The sequence below is a fragment of the Rhinatrema bivittatum genome, chromosome 6, assembly GCF_901001135.1.
Source record: "Rhinatrema bivittatum chromosome 6, aRhiBiv1.1, whole genome shotgun sequence".
Lineage (NCBI taxonomy): Eukaryota > Metazoa > Chordata > Amphibia > Gymnophiona > Rhinatrematidae > Rhinatrema > Rhinatrema bivittatum.
The window spans coordinates 91434357-91457244 of record NC_042620.1 but is presented as its reverse complement, the minus strand read 5'-3'; the positions used below and the strand labels follow the sequence as shown (position 1 = coordinate 91457244).

Below are 22888 nucleotides of genomic sequence, written 5' to 3'. Positions count from 1 at the left end.
GAGAGAGAGAAAAAAAAACAGATTTTATTTGCATTCCTCACAATGAATTTACTTTTTCATTCATGAAAAGGAGGTCTACCTGCTGGTGGCGTTCTGTTGTCTGCAAACCTTTTCACTATAACTGGCTGATATTTATTTACTGCACACAGCGGAAAACTATTTGCAACACCCCGTATAAATATAAGAATTCAAATATATCTTCCATAATTATGCAACCATTAATGCGATTTACTTAGTAGTGTTTGCAGTTATTGTAGAGATTTTCTTGCTAAAAAACTCAATGAATTCAGTGTCTGTAGGAAAAAGGGCATTCGGTTTCCTCTTCATTTTAGCATAAGCTTCCAATAAAACACACCAGCTCATTTCTGCATTTTTCTTCCACACAAGGAAGAAAATTGCCTAATTCGTCAGCAGCCGACGGTCCGAGTGCACGAGGTCGCTCCCGGACTCCCGCTGGACCATCAGGGACTTTTGGCAAGTCTTGGGGGACCCTCCTGACCCCCACAAGACTTGCCAAAAGTCCAGCGGGGGACTGGGAGCGACCTCCTGCACTCGGACGTCGGCTGCCAGTAATCAAAATGGCGCCGATAGCCTTTGCCCATACTATGTCACAGGGGCTACCGGTGCCATTGGTCAGCCCCTGTCACATGGTAGGAGCACAAGATGGCACCGATAGCCATGTGACAGGGGCTGACCAATGGCACCGGTAGCCCCTGTGACATAGTAGGTCAAAGGCTATCGGCGCCATTTTGCTCGAGGCAGGCCAGACGGAACGGAGGGAGAAATCCCTCGCGGGACCCCGCTGGACCACCAGGGATGTTAGTAAGTCTTGGGGAGGGATCGGGATGGTGGGGGGGTTTGTATTTAATGTATTAAAGTGAATTTTAATGCTTGGGGTGGGTTTTTTTTTAGCTTTGTTTTCCCGTGTCGTTTTTTGGGCCGTTTTTGTTTTCCCCTGTTTAGTTTTTGGTCGTTTTTCCAAAAAACTAACAGAGGAAAAACGAACTTTACCCCGAAGTGTCCAACTCAAAAAATGACCCGGTAGAAAAAAAACGAAGCTCATCTCTACTCTCTGCTAGAAAGACTAATGCAATCTTTTTTGGAGGGGAACAGCATGATGTAGTTAGCAGTAGTTCCCCATGTGGAAAATTCAGGTGGTGTGCTCTGGGATGGTAACATTTAAACACTCGCATGGGTATACATGTGCGTGTGTATGGTGACTCGCACAAACGGATGCAGCCATTTTATAATATGCACATATAATATAAAATCGGCTGTACACATGTACAGTTGTGCACAATTTTGAATGGATGTGTGCTTGTGCACGCAAATACCAGCTCTACTGCATGTGGGGGGGATTTTATTACAATCATATGCCAATGCAATTACCAGTTTCCCCAGTCCATTCCCAGTTCATCCAGGAAAAGGCTCCCGACTTCCTAACCTCCCGAATTAACCTATGAGCCCCGACCCTTCAAACCTCACTAACTAGCCCTGATTTTTTTTAATTTTAAAACTTACATGCCATCCATAGCAGAAGTAAAGTCACACAGTAGAGGACCATGGTGTGCATTTGTGCGCATAAATACTTACGCGCATACTTGTTCCAGACCCGAAACGCCTATGTCCCGACCAGATTCTGCCCACACCCCACTCCTTTTTTGTAAAAAAAAAAAAAAAATAAAAAAAAATAAAATTTTCTTGTGCGCATACCAGGAGATATGCGCGTACTTTGGTGCTTTTAAAATCCGTGTACGCTGGCCAGACCTGTGCACATATCTCCTGGCTTTGACGTGCATAGGCTTTTTAAAATTTACCTGTAACAGTGCAGAAACCCCTGCCCTACCTTGGGGCATGAACTCTTAACTTGATCTTCCTTGGTTGACTCTTTTAGGGACACCGTATCCTTTTCTGTTCCTAGTTTTATTTTTATTGGGAAAAGGGCTCTAGGGTCTTATAGACAGATCTAGGTAAAGAAATGGAGACAGAGTGCCTTGCCCTAGATGTTGTCCATAGTTTGGGAAACCTTCTTGTTATTTGAAGAGGAAGTCTCTCTCTTGTTTGGTTTCCCCCACTGAGTAAGAGTTTTTCTTTTCCTTTTGTTGCGTGGCCTAGGGCCCAGGGACTCAGATTTTTATAATCTAGAGGAAGTGGTGTTTTTCCATCTAGAAAGAACCTGAAGAGCCTCTATGTCATCAAGGAAGAATTGATTCAAATCCATTACCAGAGAGAGGAGTAAGAGGTGAGAAACACTTGGGAGGAGAGAAGTAACAGTACCAACATGGTACTGCCAGGAGAAGAAAAAGAAAATAAGAAGACTACAGGAGAAGTATGAGAACTGGGGATTTGAGATTCATTTAAGCAACTGGGCCTAAATTTCTACCCATTTCACAATGGGAAGTGCTAAACTAAATTGTGCTAAATGGCTAGGAGAAAGAGCTTAATTAGTGAAGGAATTAGCTTTATTAATCTAAAAACATTTTACTGGAAGTTGAAGGTCACAAATGTATTGAAATGTATTGAACTGGGGGAGCCCCAATCTCATCACCACATGAATTTGCATATTTTTACCCCCCCTTGCTCGCAGATTATAAAATCCTGCGCATATTTGCACACGGCCCACGTATTTTATAACATGCGCGAGCCGGCGCGCGCATGTTATAAAATCGGCGTGTCCATGTGCGCGCACCAGGTAGTGCACACACACATGGACGCGCGCACACGTTTTAAAATCTATCCTTAATACAGGCTATTTACAACTCACCAGATCTCAGCTGAAGAACTGCAGAAAAATTTGATGATAAAGATTAATAAAGAAGCAGTGACGAAAATAGCTATGTCTGGAGATCTCTTTACTTTTCGAATGACAATTGTATCACCTGAACCTCACGGTGGAGGCATTTCTTTCAGCAGCAGTGAATTAATCCAGCCCGTACGTCATGACTTGGAGTGACCACTGTTAAGACAGAATGCTGAGCTTGGCCACTGCTGGAGACCTGTCTTCCCTGCTGAGGGATGAGTAGAAAATGGAAGCAGCATCGGAAGAGGAGGAGGATGTTTCTTTGTAAACAGCTTTTGCCGATTGGGCAGTATATACATTTTATAAATAAATAAATGTTAAGTTTCGATATGTAACCCCTTTGAAAATTTACTCGTATGAAAGGAAGGAACCCCATTACATGATTACATTGTTACATATGTTTGGTAGTGGTCAGAAGACAAGGCTAGGAATCCAGATTTTGTAATCTACCACTTACCATCTCAATTTGAGGATAAAAGTCACTTAACTTCTCTATGCTCATACTTCAATTGTAAACTTTTCAGGTCAGAGGCACTGAAAACACATCAATTATCTAGCACAGCACTGTGTATGTGTTGAGATGGTACCACCCACAGGGAGGAGCCCTGTGAGCCTCACCGTCGGGAGGCGAGGTCTCAGTGGACGTCAGACACAGCTGTGGAATAGTCTTTATTAGAGAGATAGAAAGGCACTGCCTGAGGAGCAGGGAGTGCAGGAAAAGTCACAAAGTCTGTGTGGTAGGGTATACCCAGAGGGAATATCTCAGTAGTGGAGATCCGGCAATGGTCCGCAGAGCAGGGTACACCGATGAGGTTCCTTTGTAGCAATAATTCGGTAGTGACCTGCAGCGTAGGGTACATCAAAAGGATTCCTTACTTGGAGATGATACGGTAGTGGCCCGCAGCACGGGGTACACCGGAGAGGGAGTCCCACTAGAGAGGGTACGGTAGTGGCCCACAGCACGGGGTACACCAGAGAGAAGTCCACACTAGAGATGGTACAGTAGTGGTCCAAAGAGTCAAGGTACTCACAGTAATGGATGTTCCAGCAGAAGCCCGGGGAATGGGGGTAGGCAGTAGTCCAAGGCGAGGAGGCCCTCCGAGGAGCGGATATCTAGAGACGAGGAAGGGCCCCCGAGGAACGGGTACCCAGAGCATCTCACGCCAAGTATGTAGGAACTGGAACAGGAAGTCCGTAGTAAGCGAAGCAGATTTAGCAATGAGGGAACTCGTTGCCAAGTCATCAACAGGCAGGGCTAGCCGGCTTAAGTATTGTGGAGTGAAGACTTCATCCAGAGGGGACGCCCCCGAGGTTCCCGCCCTGACATGCTTAAGACTGGCCCGTGCGCGCACGCCTATGTGATCCCGAAGGCAAGATGGCGGTCGGCAGCACCCACGCCATCCCGGGAACGCCAGGCAGGTCAGCGGTAGCTGGTGGAGGCCGCCACTTTTCCCCAAAGGTGTTAATGCAGCAAAGAAGGAGGTGAGCATTAGTGGTCGCAGCCGTCTGCGACCGACAGGCGTAACAGTATGTAATAGTGCTCTATGAAAAACATTTGTAAAAATGTTTGGAGGAACGATATGGCTGCTCAGGTTTACAGTATGGACCTAAGCATTCTTCAGAAGCCATATTCTTACCTTACTGATATAATTTATCCTGCTTGATAAAGAGTATAGTACAAATGCCTGAATGAAAATGTTCTATTGCAAATGTATTCTGACAGAGCTATCAAGATTTTATATATGGAAACTAAATGACACATATGACTCTTGTTAGCCTTACATTTACAGTCTGACCTGAATACTCTTTGCTGCTGACACATACTAACAACCCATTTAAGACTTAGATTCAAAGGAATATTTATCAAAATTTTGCTCATGTGCCAAAACTGCTGCAAATATTTTCGTGGGCATTTACCAGTCCTTGCAATGTGGAAAAAGCTACAGCTAAATTTTGATATGTCCTTGTTTATCTCCCAGAGAATACTTAGGACATTAAGGAAACTCTTCTACTGTGTAGTAAAGGAAAAAGGGAGAGTTCGACTAGAAGACGGACTTGTAGTTCATACAAAGCAATATTGCTCTTTGTTTTCAAAATATTGTGCTGTATTCCAGGTAGGGTTACCAACTGGCTCCAGATTTTCAGGACTTGTTGATCCAGTTCTGGTTTTACCCCACTGCATACAGGGACTTGTTCTCATTTGCCTAGTGCATTCCATAAGAAAAAAAGCAAGTCTACAAGTCTGCATGCAGGGGAGTAAAACCAGGACTAGATCAACCTGTCCTGAAAGTCTGGATCCAGCTGGCAACCCTAATTCCAGGGGCCTGAAAATAGTGAGGGGGCTGCAATAGGAGGGGAAAATAGCAGCCTGTCAAAGACTCCCAGTTGAACTTTGCCTATCCTTATATCTCACTGGACAGGAAGACTGAGTAAATGCTGACATTCCTTGATCACTGAGCTTGAGCGAAAACTGGTGCTCAGAATATGAAGTCAGATCTTTACAATCTTTACCTGGGAAAAGCTCCAAAAACAAGGGATGCTTTTAATACAGCATGTTAGCCAATTTTGACCAACAAGGTCATAAACTGATCTTTTTCAGGATAATCAAACTATGCAAATTAACTGGGCTTACAGCAAGGATAGGGAAATATACCCGATGAATAATTAGAGTGGAAAGCTTGAAAAACCATACTTTTTTGCAACTCTCAAAAAAGACTGATTTAGCTACCCTGCTCTGAATTTTTCTTCTGTTGCATAATGGGAGAGTTTTCTTACAGTGTTAAGCCTTCTGTAACACTTACTAAAACTAAGGCTTAAACAGAGTTGCAATATGTTTGGTAAAGCTGCTGAATGTAATATTAGCTCCAGCTGGTCAACTAAAGAAATGGGTTAAAATGAAACTCAAATATTTCAAGTCTGCCACAGTGCTAAGGAAAAGGAGAAGACCAGACTCTTCCAAGCTTTCTGTTCACTTTCTCTTTTCTTCCCGTAGCTTCTTTACACTGTTCTCTTCCTTAATTCTCCATCTCATTCAGTCTGCTTTCTCCGGTCTCCAATTCTCTTCCTTGCCCAGTTACTAATTCCCATATTTATGCAAGTAAAATGATTTCAAAATATGAATATATGGAAAACCATCTCTAATAATTAATTACTAAAACAAGTCATATTCCAACATATACAAACATTACCTTACCATGCCCAACAGTCCAAGGCTTCTCAACTTTTTGTATGCCAGGGACTGGCTAGCTACCTTCCTTAAATTACATGGACTGGCTGCAACGCTAATGAGTGGGTCAATCCTGCTGCTGGTCTGTTTCATTTTAAGAAAGTAAGTAGCCAGTTTAAGAAACTAGTTTTCTTAAAAAAAAATAAAAAATTAAAAAGCTCCCCTTCTCCTTTCTTCCAGCCAGTCAACAGTATTGTTCTCAGGAAAAAACAAAAGCTCCCTCTCCCTACTAACTGACCACCAGATGATCACTGAATCTCCACCTTCTTTCCCCTCTTCTATCCAATTCGCTACCAGTTGCTCATTAAAAAAACAAAACCATCCCTCCCTCTCCCTCCTCCTCCAGAGAGCAACACTACTACAATTAATACCCCTGCCCCATGAAGCGGGTTCCGAAGCCCCATTTCTGGGAGGGGAGCAACCGTAGCCGAATGTTAACGAGCCAACATGAGACAGTGTCAGGATCTGCTCCCTCTCAGACTCCACTCCCTTGAAACTTGCAGGCAATAGGGTCAATCAAGGTTTCAACCCTGGCATAGCTTTCATATACATTCCTAATTCAATCATCTTTAAAAACTTATCCTAAATGGAGAGAAGAGTAGCGGAGGGAAGCCAGGGTTCAAAGCCTTCTGCCGCTGCTTATGACCTTGGGCAAATCACTTCATCCTCTATTGCCTCAGGTACAAACTTAGGGCCTCATTTACTAAGCATTTTCCCATAGACACAGAATGGGAAAAAAGCCTTAGTAAATCAGGCCCTTAGACTAAGGCCTCTGGGGACAGGGAAATACCTACAGTACTTGAATGTGCCTGAAAAGTGGAATATAGAATATAAATCAAATATCTATCTTACATTTACTTACCAAATTTTTCGCTCCATAAGACGCACTTTATTTTCCCCAAAAGTGGGGGGAAAATGTCTGTGCATCTTATGGAGCGAATAAAAAACAAAAACTAACTACAACCCCCCACCCTCCTGATCCCCCCCCCAAGACTTGCCAAAAGTCCCTGGTGGTCCAGCGGGGGTCTGGGAGCGATCTCCTGCACTTGGGCAGTCGGCTGCCAGTAATCAAAATGGTGCCGATGGCCCTTTGCCCTTACTATGTCACAGGGGCTACCAGTGCCATTGGTTGGCCGCTGTCACAGCCTGGCCATCCATTGCTCCTACCATGTGACAGGGACCGACCAATGGCCCTTGTCACATGGTAGTCAGAAAGGTGGGGGGTTGTCAGGAAGGTGGGGGGTTGTGGTAAATTAAATTTAAAGGGTTGGGATGGGGAAAGAATGATAAAAGTTTTCTGATCCGGGGAGTGGACCGAAATGGCCCTCCCCAAACCCGAAAACGAAATGGGGACAAAAAAAAATTTTTTTATGCACTCCCCTAATTTGCTCCATAAGATTCACAGATGCCCAGGAACAGAGCTGGTTCAGCACACCATTTTTATTTTTATTTTAATTTCCCCCCTCTGAATCCTAGGTGCGTCTTATGGAGCAAAAAATATGGTACCTCATGCTTGGATCAGAAATGGCTAAGCATTCAGGCTGCAAATTCTTAAGGAGTTTCCTTGGGAAATGTAAATATCAATAGAAGAACAGGTTTGTAGGTGTATGATTCTTGATACATTCATTTTAACCTCAGTCCTCAGGACACCATACTAGCTACCTAAAAATTGATTTTCTCGAGGCCCCTTCCCTAAGGAAACTCATCAACCAACAAACCACTGTGGCCTAAATCACATGACTAGATGTCTTATGTATAGAATTTTAAAGACTGATTAAAAGTAGAAATAATTTCATGATGTACCACATTATATTTATAGTGTCACTCCCCTTTTCAGAAAACCTGCTCAAAGTGAAGTATAGAAACATACAATTAGAATATAAAAACCTCACTACAATACAAAAGGCACCCAAAATAAAATATTAAAAAATGAATATTCTAAAAGAGACACAAAATATCAAAACAATATAAAATAAAACATCAAAAATAACTCTTTAAAAGCAAAAATTCATCAAAAATATCTGAACAATATAAAATACTACTACTAAAATGCAATAATCTCACAGCCTTATACCCTTGCCCTTAAAATCTTACTGAAGTCTTGATTCAGATAACTATCAATTACAAGAACCTAGAATATGGCAATCTAATTTAAAGCTTGAATATAATGCTGGACAATAAGAACATAAGAAATTGCCATGCTGGGTCAGACCAAGGGTCCATCAAACCCAGCATCCTGTTTCCAACAAAGGCCAAACCAGGCCACAAGAACCTCTGCATAATACTAAAAGATCTTGCTCCAAATTGCTCTAGTCTTCAAATTAGAAGGATTCAGAAAGAAGAGGATTCAATATGGCAACTAAGAGTGAAGGTAGTGTTTTGGGCGATCTTAAATAGTGGAGCTCAGCACTATCTTCTTATTTCCTCTTAGTTCTTTTTAAAATTTTCAACACAGCATGGGGAAATATATGTTGGGTTTGTGGACCTTTCAGCCGGCTTGAGAGCAGTTGAAACTACCAAGGGGAGGCCCTTGGAAGGTGCTTATAGCCGGTAGGTGGCGCAGGACCAGGAGAGCAGACTGAACCTTTACCTGCTCTCGTTCCCCGCAGGTTGAGCCCTTGGGTGCCGGGGCTGGCAGGACCTGAGCGAAGGCTTCTTGGTGGAGGGAGTCTAATAAATAGTCCGAGTTTGGGCTGGCAGAGATCTGGAAGAACAGAGATGGTCCAAAAGTCGAGGCAGGCAGCAGTGTAGCTGTTCAATAAACCAGGCCAGGAGTCGGGGCAGGCTGAAGACAAGCAGGAACTCAAAAACACACCAGAAGTCGGGATGAGCAGAGACAGGAGAAACAATATACCCAGCCGGATCAGTACCACGGAGACAATCAGAAGACAAGGGCTGGAAGCAGAGCGAGGACCACAGGAGCAGGAACTGGTACTGAAGTAGGATCAAGCAGGAGCTGTAACGGATACATGAACTGGCAACTGGCACTCACTGAAGCTGACCTGTTGCCAAAGCAATTCAGGGAAGCCTGAAGTGGCTTTAAATAAGCCTCTGCTGGTTATGTTAGATTCCAAGGGACAGAGCCCCCAGCAGAGTACAGCGGCGTCTCCCTCATGGAGAGAATGCCGTGGCAAGGCCTCAGCGCTGCCTGATCCGGCATGCCGAAGACAGTGGGGAGCGCCGGCGAGCAGGAGTAAGGGAAGGAAGGCCTGACCGCGGCTGCCCGCGGCCGGGTTTCACAACAATATAAAAGGAAAATGAGAGTGTTTCCTTCAAACTCCTCTCAACCCCTTCTACGCTATCCGACATAAATGATGATCACCTGAGGCTTAACCCCCACCTCTTCATCTTGAAACAGGAGGCCAGTTGGACTTGGATGCGTCTCTTTGCCTGGACAAGCATTTCATATCCCCAATACCAAGACATGAAGCAGCGGCTGCTGGGCTGGAAGTTTTGCCGAGCCTGACTGGTGGGAAACATGTAGCTTCCTGCCAGTAGACAGAGGCAGATTGCAGGTGTCTTTTGAGTGAAGACTTGTAGAGGAAGGGAGAGGAAAAGAGATGTCTGCTTCTGCTGAAACATCTGGACTGCTTTAGGGACTGAGATAGGTCCATGCTCATCCCTTATGATTTAGGCTGCCATCTCCAGTGTAAACCTGATGTTATCGCTTTAGACACCATCTGGACTGTTCAGGTTTTACTTGAGAAAAGAGTTTCTTTTCTAGCAGTTATTACTTCTGATCTACATACAAAATCTCAGACCCAGGAAACAATGTTATAGAGTCATTCAGAGAATATCAAAAGTTTGGAATAAAACATGACAAGTTAGTGCCATGTAGATTTAGGATAAAGCTATGGTTTATGGAGATCTCTGCAAAATCTTTGAACCTGCATTTATTGAATTGTCCTAAAATCCTGCTGACTCCCTCAGAATTATTCAAGAGATATTTACAAGAATTATTGAAAATATCTGGAGATACTATGGCCTGCAAAAGTAAGATCTATTTTTTGCTAAATGGAAGGCGATCTGGAGATTAAGCAACTATGGGGGTGCAGAAGAGAATCTATCCACAGACAGCCTGGACATAACCAGGCTTTTGTTAAGAATCATCTGTTGAAGAGCTAAGTAGAGTGACACTTTCATCAATTTTCTTTTTTCCCCAAGACTAAGACAGTATCTTATTTCTGGGGCAAAATAGTTGGGCCTTTCCTAATAATGCAAGGCAATTCAGAAAAGGTGATAAAAATGTACTGCTATACATCAAGAGGTAGTTTCTCTTGGCACCAATTTTACATTAAGATTTCATTGTAATTATTTCCTAAAATTTAACAAATATTTTCTTAATTAAGAGAGGGAGGCTTCCTGAGTGCAACTAGCCCATAAAGTAGCCAAACTGGAGTTGAGACACAAATGCTCCTTGGAGCAATTACAATCTACCAGGCGAGAACTACAGTCATTAGATTTGGCATGAGTGTCTTTCCAGATGGACCTCGTTAGGCAGAAGCTCTTCAAGTCTGGAAATAAAACGGGTCGCTTGATAGTGAGGTGGCTGAAGGAGAGAATAACTCAAAATCATATCACAAAAATTAAGGACACAGCAAGTACATTTCTATACGAGTCAGTGAGCATTAGTCAACACTTTACTCATTTTTATGAAAAGTTGTATTCCTACGATAAGTTGATATCAGAGGCTGGTATAGAAGCCTATTTAGAGGAAGTTATGTTGCCTTTGCTCCTGGTGGAGTGTAGGGAGGCACTCAAACAGATAACTGAAGAGGTGCTACATGTAATCAAAGAATTAAAAATGGGCAAATCTCCAGAGCTTGAAGGGTTCACCGCCAAGTTTTTATAAAACATTCCAGCCTGTCCTCATGAGGCCACTGGTGGATATGTTTAATTCCCTAAGTTCCAAGCATGCCCTAATATTCTGATACACAAAATTCAACTTAGGGGAAATTGACTATAAGATATCCTTCTTTGCAGATGACTTATTCACATTATCGGCCCCAGAGCCATCATTACAAGCTTTATTGGGGGAAATGCGGGGCTATGGGAGAGTGGCAGGTTTCAAAGTGAATGAAGATAAATCTGAGATATTGAGTGTCTCTCTGAACCTGGACTAGTCAGAAAATATGAGGAAGCGATTCCCTTTTAAACTAATCAAAGATCGGGTGAAATATCTAGGAGTTTGTATAGGCCCACATAATAAACAGTTATTTTGATTAAATCATGGACCACTACTTAAAGACATTTAAAATGACTTCGATTGATGGGACAGATTCAAGTTATCCTCGTTGAGGAGGATCACTATTATTAAAATGAATATTCTTCCTTGACTATGCTATCTATTCCAAACATTACCCATTAGTGTCTTATTTATTTATTTATTTATTTAAATTCTTTTAATATACCGATGCTCAAGACGAAGGTCTTATCGTACCGGTTTACAGCGTAACCAGGGGTAACCAATTAAATAGAAGAAAGTTACAATGAACAGGGATTTACAGTACAGGAGAATTAAGAGCAAAAGAAATTAGTTTCACATAACTCTAAAAAGTGTAAAGTAACAATCAACTTATGATACTAGCTTAGACGATGGCCTAATATGTAAAGTCGAACTGTGACAGGAACGATCCGGGAGAAGGGGGGGTGGGGGGGGGGGGAACTGTGAAAAAATATGGGGTGTGTGTCTTCGCTAGTTGTGGAGGGACTCATCAAGGGAAGGCTTGAGTGAACAGCCAAGTTTTCAGTTTCTTTCTGAAGGAGAAAGGGCATTGTTCCTGGCGAAGTTCTGGGGGAAGTAGATTCCATTGATATGGTTCAGCAATGGACAAGGCTCGTTTCTGAATGGAGGTGTGACTAGCGGATTTATTAGGGGGAGCCTGGAGAGATCCTTTGTATGCCGATCTGATCGGTCTTGTGGAAGCGTGGAGTTTGAGTGGTATTTTGAGTTGGAAAGTGGATTGATGATAGATGGTTTTGTGGATGATGGACAGGGTCTTGAACAGTATTCTATAGTTGATGGATAACCAGTGTAAGTTTTTAAGGATTGGTGTGATGTGGTCCTTACAACGAGAGTTTTTAAGGATCCTGGCTGCGGCATTTTGAAGCATCTGTAGTGGTTTGGTTGAGGAGGATGGAAGGCCGAGGAGAAGCGCGTTGCAATAGTCAATCTTTGAAAACAGTATGGCTTGTAGGACTGAACGGTAATCCTGAAAGTGTAGGAGAGGTCTTAGCTGTTTTAGGACATGTAGCTTATGGAAGCATTCCTTAGTGGTGGTGTTAATGAACGTTTTGAACTTCATTCTGGTGTCAAGAGTGACTCCAAGGTCTCTCACCTGGTTTACTAATGGTGAGAATGGGTTGTTGATGAGGGGGTTGTTGTCATTAGGAAAGATGACTAGTAGTTCTGTTTTTGAAGTGTCAAGAACCAGATTGAGAGTAGACAATTGATGGAGAGAAGGCAGTTGTTCCAGAAGTTCAGGGTGCTGGAGGTGGGATCAGTGATAGGGATTAGGATCTGCTTGCCACAATTTCAAAACTTGGCAGAAAAAGATATATAGTTTTATCTGGAAGCAGAGATCTCCCAGTGTGGCTAGAGAAGGGTATCAAATTAAATTGCTGGGGTGGGGGGGACGGTGGGGCAGCCTGGGGTTGACAACCTTTCTCTCACTGCTAAGCTGACCCTTCTGGTATACAGGCAAGTGGTGGCCTGTGTTAGTAGGGGATAGATCCTATTTTAAGTCTTCATTCTTGCATATCAAGGATTTCCCACTGGGAAATGACCTGGCTATTAGATCAAACTGAAAGTTGTTGGGGGTGACGAGGTAAGAACAAGTTTCTGGAGGACAAGGGCCTTTTTAGAATCTACAGGAGAAATACGCTATAACTGTGAAAGATCGGTTTTCCTATATTCAATTAGTACACTACATTAGCCAGAAAAAGACAGGGTCAGAGCTTACGAGGTCCATTTAAAAAATGTATACTCTTCTAAATGCCAAACTGAAGTCAAAGCCCACTCGTTAGGGCTTGGGAGAGTGACTGGAGGAATCCCTAGATGAGTCCATCTGGGACTTGTGTTTTCTAAATGCAGGCAGGAGCTCAGGATCCTCGTTAATAATGGAAAATGAATACAAGGCTCATTATCGTTGGCACCTAACCCCAGATAGATTTTAGCCTTCTGTTGCGACCGTCGCTGCTCGATGTCTTCACTCCGCCTTCTCTTCCTCTGTGGCGACTCCCTTCAGGTCTGAAGGATGGCTGGCTGCCGCGGTGTCTCCCTGCCATTTCTCTCCGGCGTCCCCGGGCCAGCTAGACGCTGCATATCCGCCATGTTGCCTGAAGCCTAGAGCGCGCGCGCTCCGAGTGAAGTACCAGCAAGGGCGCAAGCCTCAGGGGCATCCTAAGATGATGTCATCCACTTCCAATATTTAAAGGTCTCTGATATCACTACTAGTTCAGTTAGCAAGGGCTAAGGTTCAGATTGGTTTTCCTGCCTAAGCTACTCTGCCTCCTTGGACTTCCCAGAAGTACCCGCTCCTCGGGGGCCTCGCTCACTTTCTCTTTGCCTTTTAGGTTACAGACAGGAACCGGTACTCGCTCCTCGAGGGCCTCGTTCCTGACTATATACTGATTCTCTTCTGCCTGGAAGTCATCATTATCTACATCATTGTGAGTTACCATCGCTCTCTCAGAGCTTTCCCTGGAACCAGGTACTCGGTCCTCGAGGGCCTATCCTTTCCAGCTCCTGAGCCTCTTGAGACCAATATGTGAGTGTTGTTACCTAGTTCTGTTCATGAAATCTGCATACCCTGCCTACTCATTGTCTACAGTTTCTCAACAGCTCAGCCATCCAGGGATCGCTGTTACAGTACCTGAGGGACTTCAGCCCTACCGGGCACTTCAGCTCACTATTGCCACCTCTGGTGGTTGCAAGACCTGTTTAATAAAAGAACTAGTGTATGTCTGTCTCCATACTCTAAGCCTAGCCGGTGGGATCTTCCCCCAGGGGCGTGGTCATGTGCCACCGGCCCAAGGATCCACTTACTACTATCTCCGGCAGATTGCTAAATTCACCTACGGAATACATCAGATTGACAACCCTATCTGATTGCTCCTCCCACCAGCATAGCGGACCACGACACCTTCTTTGCCACATTCCCTCCAAAATGATTCATCCAAAGTGGGCTCTTTTTTTCATTTCTGGTGGGATTGCCCTGAGGTGGGTAAACTTTGGGATGCAGTGATCCAAATTTTCCCCGAAATAACGAGTTTCAAGGTCTCAAAAATCCCAAGGTTTTCCTTCTTAACATATCTGTCGTCAAGCTGAATGACCTTCAGCTTTTACTGGGGCAGATTGAAAACACCACAAGATGTGAGACGGTCTTTTGGTGTTGCAGATTGGAAGCTCTACCCATTACTCATGTGTGGCCTCCACTAGAGACAGTATTCTATATAGGGAAACTTATAGCGAATTGATCAGATTTGAAAATGTTTGGAGCCCCTACATTAAATGATTAAGTAAAAAGTATGAGGTCAATACACCACAGCAGGGGGTATGTTGCTAACTGTGGTACTGAATCTAATGTTTTTGTCCCAGGTGCGTGCACATGACATTCCTTTCAGGCAAGAGAGGGAGGCGGAGGAGGAAAGGAGTTTATTAAAGATTTGTATAATACTGCTATACTGGCTCCGCAGGCAGCATATTTGTCTAATTGCTTCACTTTTGAATGATTAATATTTTCTTTTAGTGGATTGTGAAATTGCATGTCTTTGTGAAAATTTCATTGATAAGTTAAATAAAAAATCAAATATCTATGTATTTTTTGAGCGCTCCCTGCTGCATTATCATCTAAATACTAGGGGCATGATATTCAAAGAGTGTTCAGTGCTTTTTGGCCATATAAGTAGGAATTTCCCGGCTATCTAGCAGCTGCTTAATATCCGGTTATATTCAACAGCCATTAAATGGCTGGATGATTCACTTATCCCGCTATCTCTTAGCCAGAGAACTTTGTGGGCAGGCAGAGGGCAGATAAGAGCAGCACTACTTATTTGGTTAACCGGATAAATAGTGAAATTTACTCTTGGCTGGTTAATCAGAAAATATAGACCTGCCATAGAGCAGGTCTAACTTATGGCCTGAATCTTGAAGGTTTTTTTTCCCCCCCATTCTGTGTCTATAGGGAAACAGCTTAGTGAATCAGGCCCTTAGCCGGATATAACTTATCTGGATAAGTAGTGAATTGTATGAGGATATTCAGCAGCATAGCCGTGCCGCTGAATATCCCTTGTAACATAGCTGGATAAATTATATCAAGCTAACAGGGTCATTCTTTAAAATGCAATGGGCCGTTATCGCGTGTGTTAGGGCATTATTACATGTGCTAACCCCGTAATGCATGCGATAATGGGCGCATCACGGAAGTAAAATTTAAATTAGGGGGAAGGGGTGGAGTTAGGGAGGAGTTTGGGCAGGGTTAAGGCTCATGAGGTGGTGGCACTGCTGTGGGTGATAATGTTTTGGACATTATTGCCAGCAGTAGCGCACGATATAGCACCACCTTTTGCCATGGCACTATGGGGGCGACAGTGTGTGGCAAAACCGCCCCATCACGATGTGGCCACCTGCACGCTTTCATCCCCCTGCCCCTTTTTTCACTGCAGCTCATCATTCGGCTATATTTATAGTAGAATGATGAATCTAGGACTAAATTACTTGTCCAGGCAGGTCTAAATATCAGGCCGAAAGAAATCAAACGCTCAGGGTACTGAAAATGTCTAAGTGGGGATTCTTTTGTGATGTGGATAGGGGTTATGAAGGTTACAGTATAAGACTGTATTTCTCTTTTTGTTTTTTGATTTTGTCTTTCCTACAGTGGCCTGCTTCCATGGCTTTTCTGGATTCTTCCCTCCTGTTTATTTATTTGTAGCTTTTCTATACTGACATTCGTTTGCACATCACATCGGTTTACATTGAAACAAGTGGATAAGAAATTACATTTCAAGCATTCAAACTGCTCAAACAATTCAGGGCAGTTGAGATAGTTAAGTTATAGACCTAAAGCTTCAGGGTAAGCAGAGATATATAAACAAATAACTAATTTGAACAAATACAGAATAAGGATAGTAGTGGGAGATACAACAAAAAAAAAAACCTATATACAGAGGGTTTTGTGAAAATACTTGAGTTTAGCGGCTTAGTGGTCAGTGTGAGGGGGTGTCATGGGAAGGCCTGTTTAAACAACCAGGTTTTCAATTTCTTTTTGAAGTTTGTTGTGTTTGGCTCGAGTCTTAATTCTAGGGGCATTGAGTTCCATATGGAAGGACCGGCAATTGATAATGCTTGTTCTCATAATGCACTGTATCGCTCCATGGTGAGACCGCACCTTGAATACTGTGTACAATTCTGGTCGCCGCATCTCAAAAAAGATATAATTGCGATGGAGACGGTACAGAGAAGGGCTACCAAAATGATAAGGGGAATGGAACAGCTCCCCTATGAGGAAAGACTAAAGAGGTTAGGACATTTCAGCTTGGAGAAGAGACTGCTGAGGGGGGATATGAGAGAGATGTTTAAAATCATGAGAGGTCTAGAACGGGTAGATGTGAATCGGTTATTTACTCTTTACTCTTTCGGATAGTAGAAAGACTAGGGGCACTCCATGAAGTTAGCATGGGGCACATTTAAAACTAATCGGAGAAAGTTCTTTTTTACTCAATGCACAATTAAACTCTGGAATTTGTTGCCAGAGGATGTGGTTAGTGCAGTTAGTATAACTGTGTTTAAAAAAAGTATTGGATAAGTTCTTGGAGGAGAAGTCTATTACTTGCTATTAAGTTCACTTAGGGGTAGATTTTCAAAAAGCGCGATTTGGCGTACTTTTGGTGGCGCATCAGGCGCAAACAAAAGTACGCTGGATTTTAGTAGATACGCGTGTATCCGCTAAAATCCTGGATCAGCGCACGCAAGGCTACCGATTCCGTATAGTCGGCGCGCGCCGAGCCGCGCAGCCTACCTCCGTTCCCTCCGAGGCCGCTCCGAAATCGGAGCGGCCTCGGAGGGAACTTTCTTTTGCCCTCCCCTCCCCTCCCTCACCTTCCCCTCCCTTCCCCTACCTAACCCACCCCCCTGGCCCTGTCTAAACCCCCCCTTACCTTTGTCGGGGGATTTACGCCTCCCGGAGGGAGATGTAAATCCCAGCGGGCCGCTAGCGCGCTGGGACGCGACCTGGGGGCGGGTCCGGAGGGCGCGGCCACGCCCCCAGACCCGCCCCCGAAACGCTACGCCCCGCCCCGAAAACGCCGCGCGGATCGGGCCCGCCCCCCGACATGCCCCCCTCGGAAAACCCCGGGACTTACGCGAGTCCCGGGGCTCTGCGCGCGCCAGTAGGCCTATGTAAAATAGGTGCACTGGCGCGCAGGGCCCTGCTCGCGTATATCCGCCCGGATTTACGCGAGCAGGGCTCTTAATCCGCCCCTTAGAAAATAGCCACTGCCATTAGCAATGGTAACATGGAATAGACTTAGTTTTTGGGTACTTGCCAGGTTCTTATGACCTGGATTGGCCACTGTTGGAAACAGGATGCTGGGCTTGATGGACCCTTGGTCTGACCCGGTATGGCATTTTCTTATGTTCGAATCACGGTGAAGTGAGTGGATTTGGGTGAGGGTATCTGCAGGGTTCCGTTATTTGCGAATCTGGTGGTTTATTGTGAGCCAGAGATTTGTTTCTTTGCTTAAGGTGACTGGAACATGTATTCCTATTTTTGGGTTATTAAATGTCATATTTATTAACTTCCTTCTCAAATTTATGCTTGATGTAATTATTTTTTAAATGTAAATAACACATTCCACAAATGGACAAATTTGATATAACAAATGTGAATTGGTAGAGCAGTATGTGAAACTTTAGCCAAGTGTGGCTGCATTTCTGAAGATGAATCAAAGAAAATCCAAGCAATAGACCTGAATTTTAAAAGGAATAAAAACCTCACCAGAAATTTGTCAATGCTTATCTTCCTATTTATCCACAGGGCCTTTGATTTTGAGGGTTTCTCCCTCCACACCTATTGCCAATAGACAATCTAGTAAGATAAACATGATCTGACATATCAAAAGTACTTGACAGGTCCAATAGAATCAAAATAATTGAATCTACCTTCTCAGGCATCACATGGAGATCATCTATAAGGGACACCACACGTATTTCAATACTGAATGGGACCCATTGACTGGAATGGGTCCATATAGTCCACAGAGTCTAAATAATCTTGTAACTGACAGGACACAACCCATTCTATTATTTTCCCTAAAAAAAAAAAAAAAAAAAAAAAGAGTAGATTTGATACAGGTCTGAAGTTTTCTACTTTATCTGGCTCGCAACTGGGTTTCTTTACAATAGAGTAAATCACAGCATTCCTGAGGAAGGAAGCACTGCCCTAGCTCTAAAAGAGGTGTAAATTATAGGCTGAAGCCAGTTTAAAATATTGCCCCCAATGGAATTAAACCACCACAGTGGGCAGAGATCATAATGACACATTGTAAGATCCATTTGAGACAACAGACTTTCAATTTCCTTTAAATTAAGGAGTCGAAACTCACAAAAAGTAGTAAGAGACAAAGTTAATAACCTATTATATATTAATAGTTGCATCTAACCTTGCTCAACTCTATTTGAAAAATAAACTAAGAACCTGTCACAATCCAGCTCTGAATTTTCTTCATTAATCACTTTATAAGGATAAATTAACACATACAACTTTGAACTCTCAAACGCTATTTACACTTTTCTTTTGTGATGTCTTTCTGCAGTGCTGTATTTTTATGAAATCTTTATCTGTGATGTTCTGTCCTTTTTGTTTAACTGTATTTAAAATGTATTTAATTTATAACATTCAATTTTATTTATTAACTTTGGTTCTTTACATTGAGTGTGACAAATTTGGCTAATGCAGAGTGCAGAACCAGCATGCAAATATCCATATTTAGGAAAAAGAAATACATTTTCCCCACCAAAAATACAAAAAGGAGAGTCAAACTGCTTTCATTTAAGGCAAAAGATATTTCACAGTTAAAGTCTAATTTATTGCAGGTCTTTCACTTGTTAAATAGTTTTTATGTACATATTAAACTTTATTTGTATATAACCCAGATGTTAAGCATAATGTGAAAATTTTTCATTGTAAATGGGTATGCAATAAAGCAAAACTACACAAAAGTATGCAAATTTAACACGTAACTGCCCCAGCATCTTGAAAAACAATGTTGTAGAATTTTGTAACCATTGTAGCAGAATCTACCAATACTATACCTGCAGAAAACCAGATCTTTATATAAGTAAGAAAATAGCTGGTTAAAGTCCACTGACCCACCCAAATACAACAGAAAATACAGGGAAAGTGTCTACATTTTATAAATAAAAATATATCTTTAAAGATAAATCACAAAATAAAAATTAATACAATAAATTTGCAAAGTAATAGAAACAATTCATACAATTTAATTTCCAAAATATGTTTGTGTTCTTTGCACCCTTGCAGTCTTGGTGGTTTTTCCCTCGTGAGTCTTATATTTTGAGTTGTTTAGAAATTTAGTAATAAGCGCTTTTTGAAATTTGCTTGTGGTTACAAGTGTGTTTCCCTGATGCAGCCTCTGGATTGAAGCGAAACATGAGCTCATGTTGGATAATGTGAATGTATGCTCCTGGATGCTAACATCCTGAGCAGTAAGCAATTAAAGCTTCATAGTTCAGTGCAGAGCAGTTTTGTACCGGTGATTATCTATGCACTCAAAAATCTGTTGGAAGGCATTTTTTTTAGTGAAGATGACAGTGAAATATTGATGGCAGGAGTTTAAGCAGTGACACCATTTGTTGCTAATAGCTCTGGGAAACAGAAGATCATTTGTATTAGTGGGATTGTATGAGGGTTTTAATTGGTAGATGGGAGGTTTTTGGGTTGTTTTGTATTTGAATTTTTTGATACAATATTGTATGTTTTAATTCATTTGTATATATGTTATATTTGTGTTACTAAAGGGAAATTTTAAGACCTGTGCATGGGGTAATGCACGCGTATGTTGTCGGCACGCATGAATGCTGACTCGCGCATGTAAGGGGGGAAGTTTTACAACATACGCGTGTATTACCCCATCACAGGTCTTAAAATTTCCCTTTAATAGCACAACATAAAAGTGCAGTTAGTGACTTTTCAAGTAAAGTGACAATGCACTAACGTTTTACTTTGCTGTGCATTGATATGAAAGTCTCTATCTCACTCTAAATCAAGATGTGTTTTGAAGAGACAGGATGATACTTTGATAGTAATAAGTAGCACATCCTTCTTGTGCAGGAGGCAAGGCAGATCAAGGGTAATAGGCATACAAGGTGAACTTTTATCTTGGTGTCCCCTTTCCACAAACAACTTTCAGGTTCATGGGCCATCCTCCCAAAGGTCATCTGTGCTCTAGACTAGGAGTGGGCAAATGGGGATGGGTGGTCTCTCCGGGGGGGGGGGGGGGGGGCAGGTGAATGATTGTGAAGGGGGCGTGCCAGCTGGTTGAGGAAGAAAACAAAATTCCTGAGCTGTTCAAATTCGATGCCATAGAGGTACTGCAAGCTCAGAAAAGAGTACAGCAATATCACTATTAACATATCACGGCTTAGCCATGTGACTTTTAACGAGCCCAGGAGAAAAGCCACAAAGGAACCACATCTACTGTGGCAAGCCCGGATATGAGAGGAACCACTGCTTTCACAACCCAAAAAGATCTGGCACCCTCAGGACTCAGCCTGGGAAGATTTCCTGCTGCCACCAGGTTCCTTGCCTACTTGGGTGAAAAGAAGAAGTGGTGAGATAGGGGACAGGAATAGACAGAGAGGCCAGAGAGAAGGCAGGGGGATAAAGGCAAAATGTGTGAAAAAGTCAAATAAGCAAAACGAAACGTGTAAAACAGTGAGCAAAGTAAGAAAAAATACAAGTATAAAGTGACAAATAGGGACTATTAGTGGAAAGACAAAAAAAAAGGGCAAAAAACCAGTGGTCAGGGTGGGACAGAGTTTTTCCTAACTCCTTACTATTTATCTGTGGTTTGTGGCCTGTCTCTCTAGGTGAGGCATTTGAGTATCTGTCTGGTGTGCATGATCTATCTGACTGGGTCTCGCTGTTTTGGATGAGGTGTGTCTGGGTGTGAGGTGTCTGCATCTCTGTATTCAGGTCTGGTTCTATGCTTGTTCCTTTAAGCCACCAGTAGATTGGCAACTGGCTGAAGAACTGACAAGGAACGTAGGGGTAGATTTTCAAAGGGTTATGCATGTAACTCCCGAAAACCTACCCCTGCGCGCGCAAGCCCCGGGAAGCACGTATGTCCTGGGGTGTGGCGGTGGTGCCGAGTGCTCTGACACAGCGGCCTGTGTCGGGGCATGGCGCACCAGCAGCCTGCCGGTGCGCCAGAGGCAGGCGTAACTCATCAAGATAAGGTAGGGGGATGGGAAGGGAGGGAAAGGTGGGGGAGGGAGAAAAAAAAAAGTTCCCTCCAAGGCCGCTCCAATTTCTGAGCGGCCTTGGAGGGAACGGGGAAAGCCATCGGGGCTCCCCTTGGGCTCGGCGAGCGCAAGATGCACAAGTATGCACCCCCTTGCGCGCGCTGACCCAGGATTTTATAACATGCACGCGGCAGCGCGTATATGTTATAAAATCGGGTGTACATTTGTGCACGCCAGGTAGCGCACACAAATGTACCCTGCGTGCTTACATTTTAAAATCGGCCCCTTAGTGTATACACATATTTTTGTATGTACATATACACACACATATATATGATGTACATATACAAATAAATAAGATGATGTAAGCCAACTTGTGGGTGCCACCAACCAATTGCATGGATGGAAGTAGTTTGCTCACTCCTGCTTTAGGCAATCAGCTAGGTCCTGCCTAATGGAAAAGCTAGCCCAGGCCGAAGGGCTCATAACTAACTGCATGGCATGTCTCCATAATAAGGGAACTATGTCACACATTCCATAGGTAACTGTTCTACTAAGTACCTTATGAAATCTATAGGACTGATAAAAATAAAATGTTTCCGTGGGATTTAAAAAATGAACTCTCTAAGAATACTTTTCACCTAAACAAAAACCTCTCTTAAGACAAAAATGGTTAAGATCTAAATTAACAGTTGGAACAGTTGATATAAATGGTTTGTGCTCATGAACACCATTAGATTTGTTTATTTGCTAATGTCATGGTATACACCATTTTCAGATTCTGTAATGGAAGAAACACACTAAACATGCTCTGAAAATAAAGAAGATATCTTTGTACAGACTATAAGCAATGTGCCAAAGCTTTTACACAAGGATGAAAAATGAAGTCTTCACCCCAGGCAAATGCCTTGAAAAAAAACAAACAAAAAAACAAAACAAAACTTCATTTGCTACAAACTCAGAAATATTACCAATGATGCACAGATTTTTCTATACTTCGTAAGAATGCACCAGTTTTTACTTTCTTGTAAATCTTTTGCTAGAGTTTGGCTACATAAAAAAGAGTTAGCATTGAATTCTATGGCTAAAGATGCTGCAAAAAGTGTCACGTGCTATGAAATTATTCACAAAGCGAGAAACTATTTGTAAATCCTTACTGATGTATGAGCTCTTTAACAAAACAGAAAAAGAACTCAGGCCTTTATATCCAAAGATTTTACATAGAAATAAGAAAGAAGGGATATTGGTCATAGATGTTCAGCAGTGCAAATAAGCTATACTTCACAGTATCAGTCATCTACCCCATGGTCAAATCAAATCAAAATTCCATAGAAAACATCTCAAGAAATTATCTGTCGTATTTTAGACTTTGCTTCAC

At 42.7% G+C, this 22888-nt stretch overlaps 1 protein-coding gene across 4 annotated transcripts in view; it reads right to left on the bottom strand.

Annotated features, from left to right (window-relative positions):
* The window catches only part of TANK (TRAF family member associated NFKB activator), a 137184-nt gene that overhangs the window by 74792 nt on the left and 39504 nt on the right, over positions 1-22888 (bottom strand). The window contains exon 1 of one of the 4 annotated variants that reach the window (XM_029605599.1): positions 18187-18272. The exons of the other annotated variants lie outside the window; for them this stretch is intronic. Within the exon in view, the coding sequence (XP_029461459.1) occupies positions 18187-18198 (12 nt within the window). The 5' untranslated portion in view covers positions 18199-18272. Of the gene's footprint in view, positions 1-18186; positions 18273-22888 lie in introns of those variants that run through there. 4 annotated transcript variants of the gene reach the window in all.